The sequence below is a fragment of the Salvelinus alpinus genome, chromosome 11 (assembly GCF_045679555.1).
Source record: "Salvelinus alpinus chromosome 11, SLU_Salpinus.1, whole genome shotgun sequence".
NCBI lineage: Eukaryota > Metazoa > Chordata > Actinopteri > Salmoniformes > Salmonidae > Salvelinus > Salvelinus alpinus.
In genome coordinates, this window is record NC_092096.1 from 9,320,117 (window position 1) to 9,335,116 (window position 15,000).

A 15,000-nucleotide genomic window follows, 5' to 3' on the forward strand; every position below is an offset into this window, starting at 1 on the left:
ATCAGAGACACTGGTTGCCCAGTCTGTGTGTGTGTCTCTGATTGGACCGTGCCTAGCTCTAACGGTAAGCCAGCTCTGGCAAAGATCAGATCAGTACAATCCCTGTAAGAATCAGTGCCAGTCGCTACCCACAACAGTTTTCAATGAAGATGTTTTGTCAGGAAGTGAATTTTAAAATCACTTCCTGAATTGACTGAATTGCCCCCCAAACCTGCTGCTTCTGTCATAAAATGAGAGAACAGATGTGTATTTATTTAACAAGTCAGACCCAATGAACCCTTCATATTACCTGTCCTCTATTCCTCTCTTCATCTCCCACATCCAAACGCGCCTCTATCAATGAGATACAGCAGGAAACAGACGGTAAGAGAGCCAGGCAGCCAGGCTCAGTGTTGCAGCAACACGAGTGACATGGTCGACAGGTGAACTGAAGAGGTCTGTGTGGCACGAGTACGATTTTAATTATTCCATCATTAGTATTCATTATCATTAAGGCCTAGTAAACATGGACACTCAGGCTCACTCATTTATATAATATAATATTTAGTTATTGTAATAATTGTTGTTACTCTAATAGCCCTAATACATTACTGCACATAGCCATGTTGCAAATGACTGACACTGAGCTGATTGTAGTTATCTAAGGGTTTTAGCGCCCCCTTCTGGGCATTCTAAACCCCTGCATAAACTGGCTATTTTTCATGTTGCGGAACACTTTCAAACTGGAATCAATAAAAAAGAGAGGACAAAATACCAACTTCAATAGATATTATTAGGCTGAAGACAGTGTAGGCTACCTCTCTCTCTATCTATTATTAGGCTGAAGACAGTGTAGGCTACCTCTACCTCTCTCTCTATCTATCTATTATTAGACTGAAGACAGTGTAGGCTACCTCTCTCTCTGTCTATTATTAGGCTGAAGACAGTGTAGGCTACCTCTACCTCTCTCTCTGTCTATTATTAGGCTGAAGACAGTGTAGGCTACCTCTCTCTCTATCTATTATTAGGCTGAAGACAGTGTAGGCTACCTCTCTCTCTATTATTAGGCTGAAGACAGTGTAGGCTACCTCTCTGTCTATTATTAGGCTGAAGACAGTGTAGGCTACCTCTCTCTCTGTCTATTATTAGGCTGAAGACAGTGTAGGCTACCTCTCTCTCTGTCTATTATTAGGCTGAAGACAGTGTAGGCTACCTCTCTCTCTGTCTATTATTAGGCTGAAGACAGGGTAGGCTACCTCTCTCTCTGTCTATCTATCTATTATTAGACTGAAGACAGTATAGGCTACCTCTCTCTCTATCTCTGTCTATTATTAGGCTGAAGACAGTGTAGGCTACCTCTCTCTCTGTCTATCTATCTATTATTAGACTGAAGACAGTATAGGCTACCTCTCTCTCTATCTCTGTCTATTATTAGACTGAAGACAGTATAGGCTACCTCTCTCTCTATCTCTGTCTATTATTAGGCTGAAGAAAGTGTAGGCTACCTCTCTCTCTTTGTTCTTAAGTGACTTGCCTAGTTAAATAAAGGTTACATTTTATTTTTATATGTGAACTGAACTGTCGTTTATGGTAAAACTATTCCTTATCAAACTTTTTTTTTCAAAAGAAACATTGAACATCTAACAGTCAGATCATACGGTGTAAAAGCAGGTGAGCTGATTCTACTCCTTTTGGTCATTTTCTGCTGTTTTGTGGTGGAAAACGGAGCGGGTCGAGTGTAACACGTCAACCCTGTTACCCCCCAAAAAATTGTGAAGCTTGCATTCAATTGCCACTCCCTGAATCACACAAGCTTCCATTTCCCCTGTCACAAGGGGATTCATGACTGATTTAAGATGAAAACGTCCCCCATGTTACTTTATTTGGCACTTAATAGGCACTTACTGTAGTACTTTTATATTTAACCTCTCGAGATGGAAAAACGTGTACAAAATAAGTTACAAACAATGCGAAAAAAAACAACAACAAAATAACACGGTTGGTTAATAAGAGCCCATAAAACGGCAGCCATCCTAACCGGCGCCATATCAGGCCGTAGATGGTGTGAAGTTGTCCAAGTGCATGTCCATGACACAACTGAACATCTAGCAAACATCCATATTCTATTCTGGTGGAAATGAAAACGGGAGGAAAATGTGTCAACAGTTGAGGAGCATAGGTATGACACATGGCGACACAGCTACTAGAAATCAACCCCTCTAAATTACAACAGGTTTCATCACGCATGCGCGTTTCGACGCTTTGCCAAGGCAACGCAAAGACGCGTCTGTAACTGTCCAGATACCTTGCAGAAGTAACTACAACTTGCAACAATAACAATCTAGCTGGATAACACAGACACAGTTCTCCCAAACGCCTGCAGAACTTTAACAACAACAAAAAAATGCCAGTACATTTCAAGGTAAACAAATGTACTTTTTCATTGAACGAGTGCAATAGAAATTCAACTCTTGGCTTTGGTTAGCGCAGTGTTTTGAAACACGACGTCAGGTATCTACGTCACCGCTTGAGGAGAAGAGGTTTCGATTGATACAGAAATGGAAACATTGTTTCATTCGCACAAATACATGTTGGTTTACTAACATCGTGCATTGCGATTACATCGGATAAACAATCTTCGACGATTGCAGGTATAGCTAGCTAGACGGGGAAACAATCAAATCCCACTTCCAAGGTTTCGGTTATTAGCTTGGTTAGCTACGTGTTTACTAACACGTTACAATGGTATAAAGCGGATAAGCTAACGTAAACTAGCTGCCAGTGGCTATTTCGTGTTTTTATTGATAAATAGAGACATAGTAACGCGCTGGTTCTAGGCTTCAAATAAATGTATCAACTGCATGACATTGTAAATGGCAATGGAGGATTTGTTTAATGTGGTTTATTGCGTTAGTATGATTAATCAGCCTAGATAAAGACAGTGGTACAGTATGGTTTAGAAACTGTGGCCTATACAGCTGCTAACTTGCTAGATATGCTGTAGCTGCGATCTCAGTTCACAGATTTCATTCAAACAAATGGAGCCAATCTGTTTCCTAGGCAACATCTGACCAACACGAATCATGCAAATGTTTGTGTATGCATGACGCGTACAGTTCTTTTAAAGGCATGCTATTTGCTAAATGTATCCCACTTAAACAATATAGTAAGTCGTGTTTTCCTAAGTTATTTCCTAATGTTTGATTGTCACACTCACATACACAGGGCATCAGTGAGTACAAGAAGAAATTTAAAGACCGGCTAGCGCGCTCCAGAAGCGCCTCTCCTCAGCGACGGATGCGCTTAGCTGGACTTCGATCTGACCAGATGGGTAAGATTTATTTATTGATTGATATAGACCCTTTTCCAGTACACGACACACTGACGTCACGCACAGATGCCCACGACTCTTGGCTGCATTGAAAAAACCTGTCGCCATCTGCGTCCCTTCAACAAAGCCTGAATTTAAATTTTTATCACTTCTAAACAAAATAACTTTTTGGGTTCTCGGACGCGTACAATGATGTTTTGATTCTTGCTTGAACAGTCGCTAAGATTATATTTGGATGTGAACTTTGTGAAATAACTATTTTGGATGCGGCAGTTGTTGGCTAGAATGTTAACGCTCATTGACGTACTGTAGTCTGTAGCAAAAGCTAGCCAAAGAGACATTTTACTGGTTGAAGTTTAAAAAAATATATGTATCTAATGCAGTCAAATTTGCGATGATGACACACACATTATATTAAGCAGGACATTCATACAAGCCTTAAAATCCTGTTATAATCCAAAAGTAGTGTGAAATGCACTCATAAGCAACATGTAAATAGAGGCGTTTTTTGGTGTGTTTTCTGTCACCAACTTGCGTGTATTGCCCTCCTGAGGCAGTGTTTGCAAAAACAGAAAGGGGTGTATATGACCGGTAACAGTATAAAATGCCAAGTTAACATATCAAACATCATTCATATTCCTGTCGTGCATCTTCATCTTTAAAGCACTGAGCCCAACTCTACTTTTACTATTTACATTTGAGTCATAGTGATTGCATACATTTCCATACTGGTCCTCCGTGGGAATAGAACTCACAACCCTGGCTGTGTAAGCACCATGCTCAACCACCTGAGCCACACGGTCAACTATCATCTCTCTATATTTCATATTACACCAGGTATCAGTAGAGACACTATCATCTCTCCTTCTATCATCCATATTACACCAGGTATCAGTAGAGACACTATCATCTCTCCTTCTATCATCCATATTACACCAGGTATCAGTAGAGACACTATCATCTCTCCTTCTATCATCCATATTACACCAGGTATCAGTAGAGACACTATCATCTCTCCTTCTATCATCCATATTACACCAGGTATCAGTAGAGACACTATCATCTCTCCTTCTATCATCCATATTACACCAGGTATCAGTAGAGACACTATCATCTCTCCTTCTATCATCCATATTACACCAGGTATCAGTAGAGACACTATCATCTCCTTCTATCATCCATATTACACCAGGTATCAGTAGAGACACTATCATCTCTCCTTCTATCATCCATATTACACCAGGTATCAGTAGAGACACTATCATCTCTCCTTCTGTCATCCATATTACACCAGGTATCAGTCGAGACACTATCATCTCTCCTTCTATCATCCATATTACACCAGGTATCAGTAGAGACACTATCATCTCTCTTTCTATCATCCACATTACACCAGGTATCAGTAGAGACACTATCATCTCTCCTTCTATCATCCATATTACACCAGGTATCAGTAGAGACACTATCATCTCTCCTTCTATCATCCATATTACACCAGGTATCAGTAGAGACACTATCATCTCTCCTTCTATCATCCATATTACACCAGGTATCAGTAGAGACACTATCATCTCTCCTTCTATCATCCATATTACACCAGGTATCAGTAGAGACACTATCATCTCTCCTTCTATCATCCATATTACACCAGGTATCAGTGGAGACACTATCATCTCTCCTTCTATCATCCATATTACACCAGGTATCAGTAGAGACACTATCATCTCTCCTTCTATCATCCATATTACACCAGGTATCAGTAGAGACACTATCATCTCTCCTTCTATCATCCATATTACACCAGGTATCAGTGGAGACACTATCATCTCTCCTTCTATCATCCATATTACACCAGGTATCAGTAGAGACACTATCATCTCTCTATCATCCATATTACACCAGGTATCAGTAGAGACACTATCATCTCTCCTTCTATCATCCATATTACACCAGGTATCAGTAGAGACACTATCATCTCTCCTTCTATCATCCATATTACACCAGGTATCAGTAGAGACACTATCATCTCTCCTTCTATCATCCATATTACACCAGGTATCAGTAGAGACACTATCATCTCTCCTTCTATCATCCATATTACACCAGGTATCAGTCGAGAGCCTCAGTTTCTGTCCAAGAGGAAGGTGCCCTCCTCCCACACGCTCCAGGTGTCCAGCTCCTTCCAATGGAACCCCACCACCACAGAGCCCCCACAGAGACGGGATGAGAGCCCCAGACCTGGTACCTCTCCCCTGGCTCCTACCCCAGAGAGAGTCCACACCCCTCTGGCCCCTAGGGGTCCCCCTCCTCCAGGGGACCCTCAACGAGGCCCGACCACTCTTCAGGGCCAGACTCACACCCGGAGCCCTCTGGCTACTGTAGAGAGAAAGGACCAAGCTTTCAATGGGGTGAGAATGGTTGTTATTTATTACATATATGCAAATACATGTGTTCGATTTAGCTTGGGGTTTGCACTTTTGAGACTATTCCATTGGCTCCATTGTACCAGGAAAACTAAATAAAGCGCAGCTCATGTATTTGAAAGGATCATTTGACACACGTATTTGACCCAGGCCTTCTAAGCAGCCCGTGGCCTGTGCAGCAGACAGTTCATCTTTTGTTTGTTTAACCTTTAGTTAACTAGGCAAGTCAGTTAAGAACAAATTCTTATTTACAATGACGGACAGTGAGTTATTACTAGTTACCTGTGTAGTAAAGTGAGAAATGTGATTCCAGGTTGACCATGTGTTGAGGAGGAAGGCAGGGCTGAAGTCGTCTGGACAGAGGACTGGACTACAGAACTCAGAGTACAGGAAACAGTTTCCGTGGAAGACACCTGTAGCTGGCCACGCCTCCCCACTGCTGGCTGCAGAGCAGGTGTTAGTTGTTCCACTCATATCCTCATCTTGTCTGAACGTATACAACCCCAAACATCCATAACATCCATGTTAAAGCCCTGATAGCCACACGTTTGACATGTGTAGGCATTTCCTGGTCATAGAGGGGCCATATGCACAAGTATTAAGTAAGATTCACTGCTTCTTGTTACACCCTGAACCCAGGGTTGGTCACCCCTTCTGCCCCATTACTAGTTAGTCTTGTTACACCCTGAACCCAGGGTTGGTCACCCTGCCCCATTACTAGTTAGTCTTGTTACACCCTGAACCCAGGGTTGGTCACCCCTTCTGCCCCATTACTAGTTAGTCTTGTTACACCCTGAACCCAGGGTTGGTCACCCCTTCTGCCACATTACTAGTTAGTCTTGTTACACCCTGAACCCAGGGTTGGTCACCCCTTCTGCCCCATTACTAGTTAGTCTTGTTACACCCTGAACCCAGGGTTGGTCACCCCTTCTGCCACATTACTAGTTAGTCTTGTTACACCCTGAACCCAGGGTTGGTCACCCTGCCCCATTACTAGTTAGTCTTGTTACACCCAGAACCCAGGGTTGGTCACCCTGCCTCATTACTAGTTAGTCTTGTTACACCCTGAACCCAGGGTTGGTCACCCCTTCTGCACCATTACTAGTTAGTCTTGTTACACCCTGAACCCAGGGTTGGTCACCCTGCCCCATTACTAGTTAGTCTTGTTACACCTTGAACCCAGGGTTGGTCACCCTGCCCCATTACTAGTTAGTCTTGTTACACCCTGAACCCAGGGTTGGTCACCCCTTCTGCCCCATTACTAGTTAGTCTTGTTACGCCCTGAACCCAGGGTTGGTCACCCCTTCTGCCCCATTACTAGTTAGTCTTGTTACACCCTGAACCCAGGGTTGGTCACCCCTTCTGCCCCATTACTAGTTAGTCTTGTTACACCCTGAACCCAGGGTTGGTCACCCCTTCTGCCCCATTACTAGTTAGTTTTTAAAACCCGACCGAGGGCAACACAGTGACTCGGCTCTGGTTTTAATGAGGGAGTCTTTTGAAAACCCGACCGTAGACAACACAGTGACTAGGACCTGGTTTTAATGAGGGAGTCTTTTGGCCTAGAGGAGCTACGTCACTACCTACGTCGATAAGGGGGGAACAATTCTGGGGACTCGCCTAACAAATCACGGGGCAGACATGCCAGAACGCCGTGATTTAAAACCAAACTTTGCAGTGGTTTTAGTTGAGGTAGTTGATGGAAACTAGCTACTGGGGCGGCAGGTATCCTAGTGGTTAGAGCGTTGGGTCAGTAACCGAAAGGTTGCTGGATTGAATCCCCGACCTGACAGGGTAAAAACAGTGGGTTAACAAGGCAGTTAACCCACTGTTCCCCGGGCCCTGAGCAAGGCAGTTAACCCACTGTTCCCCGGGCCCTGAGCAAGGCAGTTAACCCACTGTTCCCCGGGCCCTGAGCAAGGCAGTTAACCCACTGTTCCCCGGGCTCTGAGCAAGGCAGTTAACCCACTGTTCCCCGGGCCCTGAGCAAGGCAGTTAACCCACTGTTCCCCGGGCCCTGAGCAAGGCAGTTAACCCACTGTTCCCCGGGCCCTGAGCAAGGCAGTTAACCCACTGTTCCCCGGGCCCTGAGCAAGGCAGTTAACCCACTGTTCCCCGGGCCCTGAGCAAGGCAGTTAACCCACTGTTCCCCGGGCCCTGAGCAAGGCAGTTAACCCACTGTTCCCCGGGCCCTGAACAAGGCAGTTAACCCACTGTTCCCCGGGCCCTGAGCAAGGCAGTTAACCCACTGTTCCCCGGGCGCCAAAGATGTGAATGTTGATTAATGCAGCCCCCCGCACCTCTCTGATTCAGAGGGGTTGGGTTACATGAGGAAGACACATTTCAGTTGAAGGCATTCAGTTGTACAACTGAGTAGGTATCTACTTGCGAACTATAACCTCTGTGATCTCCATGTTGCTAGCTACTATTTAGTATTTTATTCAAGAGGATAAAGTAGTGATGTAGAAAGTGACGTAGTTCCTCTATGCCAAAAGAGTCCATCATTGAAGCCAGACCTCAGTCACTGTGTTGCCCAGGGTCGGGTTTTCAAAACATGACTAGTTTGAGTGGTAGGCTATCTACCCAAGCTGTGGAGCAGAGATACTGTTTTGTCAAACAGCCAGTAGATGGTAGCAGAGTATTTGAGTATGAATCAACTATGAGTTACAGAATATTTCCTGCATGATCTTCTCCAGATGCTGTACACCAGCCACCGGTCCATCCCTCCCTTCAAGTCGAACCCGGCGGTGGTGTTGGAGAGTGAGTACAGCAGGAACTTTAAAGCCTCTCCTCCTCCCAGAGGACCACGACTACGCAGCCATGTAGATGGAGACCAGGTGCCTCTGTTCCAGAGAGAGAACGTTTCACCTGAGAAAGCATCAAAGGTACTTTTCCAAGTTCTACTCAGTCCAACAACGCCACACTACAACTCAATCTTTGTTCTGGTATTTGATTTATTCAACCTCTCATGTAACAGACTTTACAAACGTGTCGTCGCTGGCCAGAGACCAGCACTCAGACAAGATCTGATTCCTGGTGCCAAGATTAGGCCACAATATAATACTTCCAGCGTTGGCAATATCTTCAACGCTACCTTTTGTATTTCAATAAGGAAGCAGATAGCCCTACTTACTTATAACAAGTATTTGTAACTGATTTCTGGGAAGAAACGGATACATTAGGTTACATTAGACTGCAAGGTTTTTCTGTTTATTGACATTTCAAAAACCCCTTGGAGGAATACAATGAACACCTAGAACGTCCAATATAAAAGAGGAATACAATGCACACCTAGAACGTCCAATATGAAAGAGGAATACAATGCACACCTAGAACGTCCAATATGAAAGAGGAATACAATGCACACCTAGAACGTCCAATATGAAAGGGGAATACAATGCACACCTAGAACGTCCACTATGAAAGAGGAATACAATGCACACCTAGAACGTCCAATATGAAAGAGGAATACAATGCACACTTAAAACTTCCAATATGAAAGGGGAATACAGTGAACAGTTAAAACTTCCAATATGAAAGGGGAATACAGTGAACAGTTAAAACTTCCAATATGAAAGGGGAATACAGTGAACAGTTAAAACTTCCAATATGAAAGGGGAATACAGTGAACACTTAAAACTTCCAATATGAAAGGGGAATACAGTGAACACTTAAAACTTCCAATATGAAAGTAAATAAACCAGTTATTTAGATCATGTACTCCACATGCCACGCTGGATTCACCCACTGGAGTGTACAGGAGGTTTGGTGGTATTTCTGTACTGGCTCTACTGGTTCTATCCCCAGAGTCCCAAATGGCCCCCTATTCCCTATATAGGCTCTGGTCAAAAGTAGTGCACCATGTAGGGTATAGGGTGCCATTTGGGACGACGCAGCCTTTACGAATGGCTCTGTTCTGTTTGTTTGCGATGATGACATCAGAGCAAGCGGAAGAAGAAGAGGGAAGAGAGAGAGAGAAAGTCCAGCGTCGTAGCGGAGAACATTCCAGTTCCACAGCCTCAGGAGCAACGGGCGGACCAGGAAGTGAAGTCACAGAGCTCCCAGAAGGCACCTCTTCCCCACAGGTGAGATCAGCGGTCAATTGTGATTACAGGGTAGATTGTAGACACGCTGATCCTGGGTTCATTTAGCATTCTTCTCCACTAATGGTTAAGGTTAGGATTGGGGGAGGGGGGAGCTGATCCTAGACCTGTCCCTTTGGGAAACTTCACCTGGAGTCAAAGGTCAGGGGTCGGGAAGGGGGAGTAGGAGGGGAAAGAGAGAGACAACCTGTCAGTAATAGGAAGTTTCTCATGTATTGTATATTGTCTCTTTCCATCTTCACTTCCTGCTATGTGTCATGCAATATTTTGGTAAAAATTACTGGTAACACTGCACTCTCTCTCTCTGAGAATCACATGGAACTTCTCCAATGGACAGCAGCAGGGTTTGGTCATTCACATGTGGCCTATTCAACTAATACATTTTAGTTTAGAAATGATAATGCCAAGTGCAATGCTAAATGATCACTGAATATACATGATCTGACTTGGCCTGTCTGTGTGTTTCTGTCCCTCTCTCCAGAAAGGTTAAATCAGAGTATAACGCCAACTTCCGCTCTCCGCTGAACTACATATATAAGGACGGAGCCTGGGTCAAGGCTACCACGGTAGGAGAGGAGGTCAGTAGTTATTACACTGTTTACCACGGTAGGAGAGGAGGTCTAGTTATTACACTGTCTACCACGGTAGGAGAGGAGGTCTAGTTATTACACTGTCTACCACAGTAGGAGAGGAGGTCTAGTTATTACACTGTCTACCACGGTAGGAGAGGAGGTCTAGTTATTACACTGTCTACCACGGTAGGAGAGGAGGTCTAGTTATTACACTGTCTACCACAGTAGGAGAGGAGGTCTAGTTATTACACTGTTTACCACGGTAGGAGAGGAGGTCTAGTTAATACACTGTCTACCACGGTAGGAGAGGAGGTCTAGTTATTACACTGTCTACCACGGTAGGAGAGGAGGTCTAGTTATTACACTGTCTACCACGGTAGGAGAGGAGGTCTAGTTATTACACTGTCTACCACGGTAGGAGAGGAGGTCTAGTTAATACACTGTCTACCACGGTAGGAGAGGAGGTCTAGTTAATACACTGTCTACCACGGTAGGAGAGGAGGTCTAGTTATTACACTGTCTACCACGGTAGGAGAGGAGGTCTAGTTATTACACTGTCTACCACGGTAGGAGAGGAGGTCAGTGGTTATTACACTGTCTACCACGGTAGGAGAGGAGGTCTAGTTATTACACTGTCTACCACGCTAGGAGAGGAGGTCAGTAGTTACTACACTGTCTACCACGGTAGGAGAGGAGGTCTAGTTATTACACTGTCTACCACGGTAGGAGAGGAGGTCTAGTTATTACACTGTCTACCACGGTAGGAGAGGAGGTCTAGTTATTACACTGTCTACCACGGTAGGAGAGGAGGTCTAGTTATTACACTGTCTACCACGGTAGGAGAGGAGGTCAGTGGTTATTACACTGTCTACCACGGTAGGAGAGGAGGTCTAGTTATTACACTGTCTACCACGGTAGGAGAGGAGGTCAGTAGTTATTACACTGTCTACCACGGTAGGAGAGGAGGTCTAGTTATTACACTGTCTACCACGGTAGGAGAGGAGGTCTAGTTATTACACTGTCTACCACGCTAGGAGAGGAGGTCAGTAGTTATTACACTGTCTACCACGCTAGGAGAGGAGGTCAGTGGTTATTACACTGTCTACCACGGTAGGAGAGGAGGTCAGTAGTTATTACACTGTCTACCACGCTAGGAGAGGAGGTCTAGTTATTACACTGTCTACCACGGTAGGAGAGGAGGTCAGTGGTTATTACACTGTCTACCACGCTAGGAGAGGAGGTCTAGTTATTACACTTTCTACCACGGTAGGAGAGGAGGTCTAGTTATTACACTGTCTACCACGGTAGGAGAGGAGGTCAGTATAGTTATTACACTGTCTACCACGGTAGGAGAGGAGGTCAGTATAGTTATTACACTGTCTACCACGGTAGGAGAGGAGGTCAGTATAGTTATTACACTGTCTACCACAGTAGGAGAGGAGGTCTAGTTATTACACTGTCTACCACCGTAGGAGAGGAGGTCAGTGTAGATATTACACTGTCTACCACGGTAGGAGAGGAGGTCTAGTTATTACACTGTACCACGGTAGGAGAGGAGGTCTAGTTATTACACTGGCTACCACGGTAGGAGAGGAGGTCAGTATAGTTATTACAGTGTCTACCACGGTAGGAGAGGAGGTCTAGTTATTACACTGTCTACCACGGTAGGAGAGGAGGTCAGTATAGTTATTACAGTGTCTACCACGGTAGGAGAGGAGGTCAGTGTAGTTATTGTATAAAGTAATGACCTACAGGCTCTAAGTAAATGTCATGGATGTGGCTGAAGTCTCTATAACCCATTCTCTCTTCCCATCCTCCATTGCAGGGGCGTGACAGTCAGCATAGTCACGTTTGGTATCACGAGGTAACACGGTCTAGTCTCCCCGCTGTTCTACTGTACCTTCCTTCTCTTTTGGCTGTTGGCAATGACCCCTTCCCTCCTCTCACGTTTACATCAAACTGAGTGATGATACACGAGTGAACGAAACACCTGTGTATCCACCTTAGAAACGATACAATGAGCAAAAATTGTTTCCATTGTTGATTTTCAGAAAGGCCCCATACCTGATATCTAGGCCTGAGATTGTTGATTTTCAGAAAGGCCCCATACCTGATATCTAGGCCTGAGATTGTTGATTTTCAGAAAGGCCCCATACCTGAGATCTAGGCCTGAGATTGTTGATTTTCAGAGAGGCCCCATATCTGAGATCTAGGCCTGAGATTGTTGATTTTCAGAGAGGCCCCATACCTGAGATCTAGGCCTGAGATTGTTGAGTTTCAGAAAGGCCCCATACCTGAGATCTAGGCCTGAGATTGTTGATTTTCAGAAAGGCCCCATACCTGAGATCTAGGCCTGAGATTGTTGATTTTCAGAAAGGCCCCATACCTGAGATCTAGGCCTGAGATTGTTGATTTTCAGAAAGGCCCCATACCTGAGATCTAGGCCTGAGATTGTTGATTTTCAGAAAGGCCCCATACCTGAGATCTAGGCCTGAGATTGTTGATTTTCAGAAAGGCCCCATACCTGAAATCTAGGCCTGAGATTGTTGATTTTCAGAAAGGCCCCATACCTGAGATCTAGGCCTGAGATTGTTGCTCTGATAGGTTGCTGAAAAGATGAATTGTGAGTGTGCGTGCGTGTATGAGAACACGGTGTGTGTGTGTGTGTGTGTGTGTGTGTGTGTGTGTGTGTGTGTGTGTGTGTGTGTGTGTTTCCGGCAGTGTCAGCGTCAGTACAGTGAGTCAGCAGGAGGTTGGTTAGCCAGCGTTCTTCTCTCCATTCAACCTGAACATGCTGAGTGGTTAACCGTACCTTGTACGACACGTGGAAACCTGGCCCATCAACTTCATGGAACATGTACTAACTATAGTCTAGATGTGGAAGAACCTTCTAGAAAACGATTGCCGTTTGTCTTCTAAGTAAAGTGGTTTAATACACAGCAATTATAATGAAGGAATTATTAGGACCGTTAGTTGGTCTACGGTGATACCAAGTCTGATTGGTCTGATGTCCCACTCCAGGATCGGAGCTCAAAGCCATTTCCAGTGGGCTCTAGTTTCATTGAGGAAATCAACGAGGACAGAAAGAGATGTTTTTGTTCGTCAGCTGAATGAGGATTTTCTGTTGAATTTCAGTATAATTGATTCTGTTGAAAAGTAGTTAAGATCAACCCTTCTCCAAAGTCCTGCTATCTATCAATATATCAGTGTACCTTACGACCAGTCTATCAGTCTACCAGTCTATCAGTCTATCAATATATCAGTGTACCTTACGACCAGTCTATCAGTCTACCAGTCTATCAGTCTATCAATATATCAGTGTACCTTACGACCAGTCTATCAGTCTACCAGTCTATCAGTCTATCAGTCTATCAGTCTACCAGTCTACCAGTCTATCAGTCTACCAGTCTACCAGTCTATCGGTCTATCAGTCTACCAGTCTATTCCCTGTATAGTGCACTACTAGAGCCTATGGGTCCTGGTCAAAAGTAGTGCACTATATAAGGAACAGAGTGCCATTTGGGAGGAAGACTGTGTCCAGATGCCAGCCTAGGTCCAGATGCCAGCCTAGGTTCAGATGCCAGCCTAGGTTCAGATGTCAGCCTAGGTCCAGATGCCAGCCTAGGTCCAGATGCCAGCCTAGGTCCAGATGCCAGCCTAGGTCCAGATGCCAGCCTGGGTCCAGATGTCAGCCTAGGTCCAGATGCCAGCCTAGGTCCAGATGCCAGCCTGGGTCCAGATGTCAGCCTAGGTCCAGATGCCAGCCTAGGTCCAGATGCCAGCCTAGGTCCAGATGCCAGCCTAGGTCCAGATGCCAGCCTAGGTTCAGATGCCAGCCTAGGTCCAGATGCCAGCCTAGGTCCGGATGCCAGCCTAGGTTCAGATGCCAGCCTAGGTCCAGATGCCAGCCTAGGTCCAGATGCCAGCCTAGGTTCAGATGCCAGCCTAGGTCCAGATGCCAGCCTAGGTTCAGATGCCAGCCTAGGTCCAGATGCCAGCCTAGGTCCAGATGCCAGCCTAGGTTCAGATGCCAGCCTAGGTTCAGATGCCAGCCTAGGTCCAGATGCCAGCCTAGGTCCAGATGCCAGCCTAGGTTCAGATGCCAGCCTAGGTTCAGATGCCAGCCTAGGTCCAGATGCCAGCTCAGTGTGTGTTGTGTCGTGCCCTGGCTTTGCTTGTGTGCAAGAGAAGAGAAGATATGGCCTCTGCCTGCTTGTCAGTCATCTGTTGCATCATTGTGTGTGTCTTAAAGCTATTGATAACACTTTCTGTGTTTAGAACTCTCTACCACACACCTGTGATCAGTATCAGAGGAAAGTGTTTACTCACAGAGCTCTGATTTTGTGATCAGTATCAGAGGAAAGCGTTTACTCACAGAGCTCTGATTTTGTGATCAGTATTAGAGGAAAGCGTTTACTCACAGAGCTCTGATTTTGTGATCAGTATCAGAGGAAAGCGTTTACTCACAGAGCTCTGATTTTGTGATCAGTATCAGAGGAAAGTGTTTACTCACAGAGCTCTGATTTTGTGATCAGTATCAGAGGAAAGCGTTTACTCACAGAGCTCTGATTTTGTGATCAGTATCAGAGGAA

At 45.0% G+C, this 15,000-nt stretch overlaps 1 protein-coding gene across 4 annotated transcripts in view; it reads left to right on the forward strand.

Annotated features, from left to right (window-relative positions):
- The first annotated feature begins 2,259 nt into the window (after positions 1-2,259).
- The window catches only part of LOC139533560 (nuclear protein MDM1-like), a 20,069-nt gene continuing 7,328 nt past the window's right edge, over positions 2,260-15,000 (forward strand). The window contains exons 1-8 of one of the 4 annotated variants that reach the window (XM_071331692.1): positions 2,260-2,401; positions 3,205-3,310; positions 5,417-5,718; positions 6,047-6,187; positions 8,430-8,618; positions 9,676-9,818; positions 10,318-10,414; positions 12,234-12,272. In XM_071331692.1, coding sequence (XP_071187793.1) covers positions 2,384-2,401; positions 3,205-3,310; positions 5,417-5,718; positions 6,047-6,187; positions 8,430-8,618; positions 9,676-9,818; positions 10,318-10,414; positions 12,234-12,272 — 1,035 coding nt within the window. In that variant the 5' untranslated portion in view covers positions 2,260-2,383. Of the gene's footprint in view, positions 2,402-2,493; positions 2,631-3,204; positions 3,311-5,416; positions 5,719-6,046; positions 6,188-8,429; positions 8,619-9,675; positions 9,819-10,317; positions 10,415-12,233; positions 12,273-15,000 lie in introns of those variants that run through there. The other 3 variants (XM_071331696.1, XM_071331693.1, XM_071331695.1) reach the window with 3 other exon arrangements.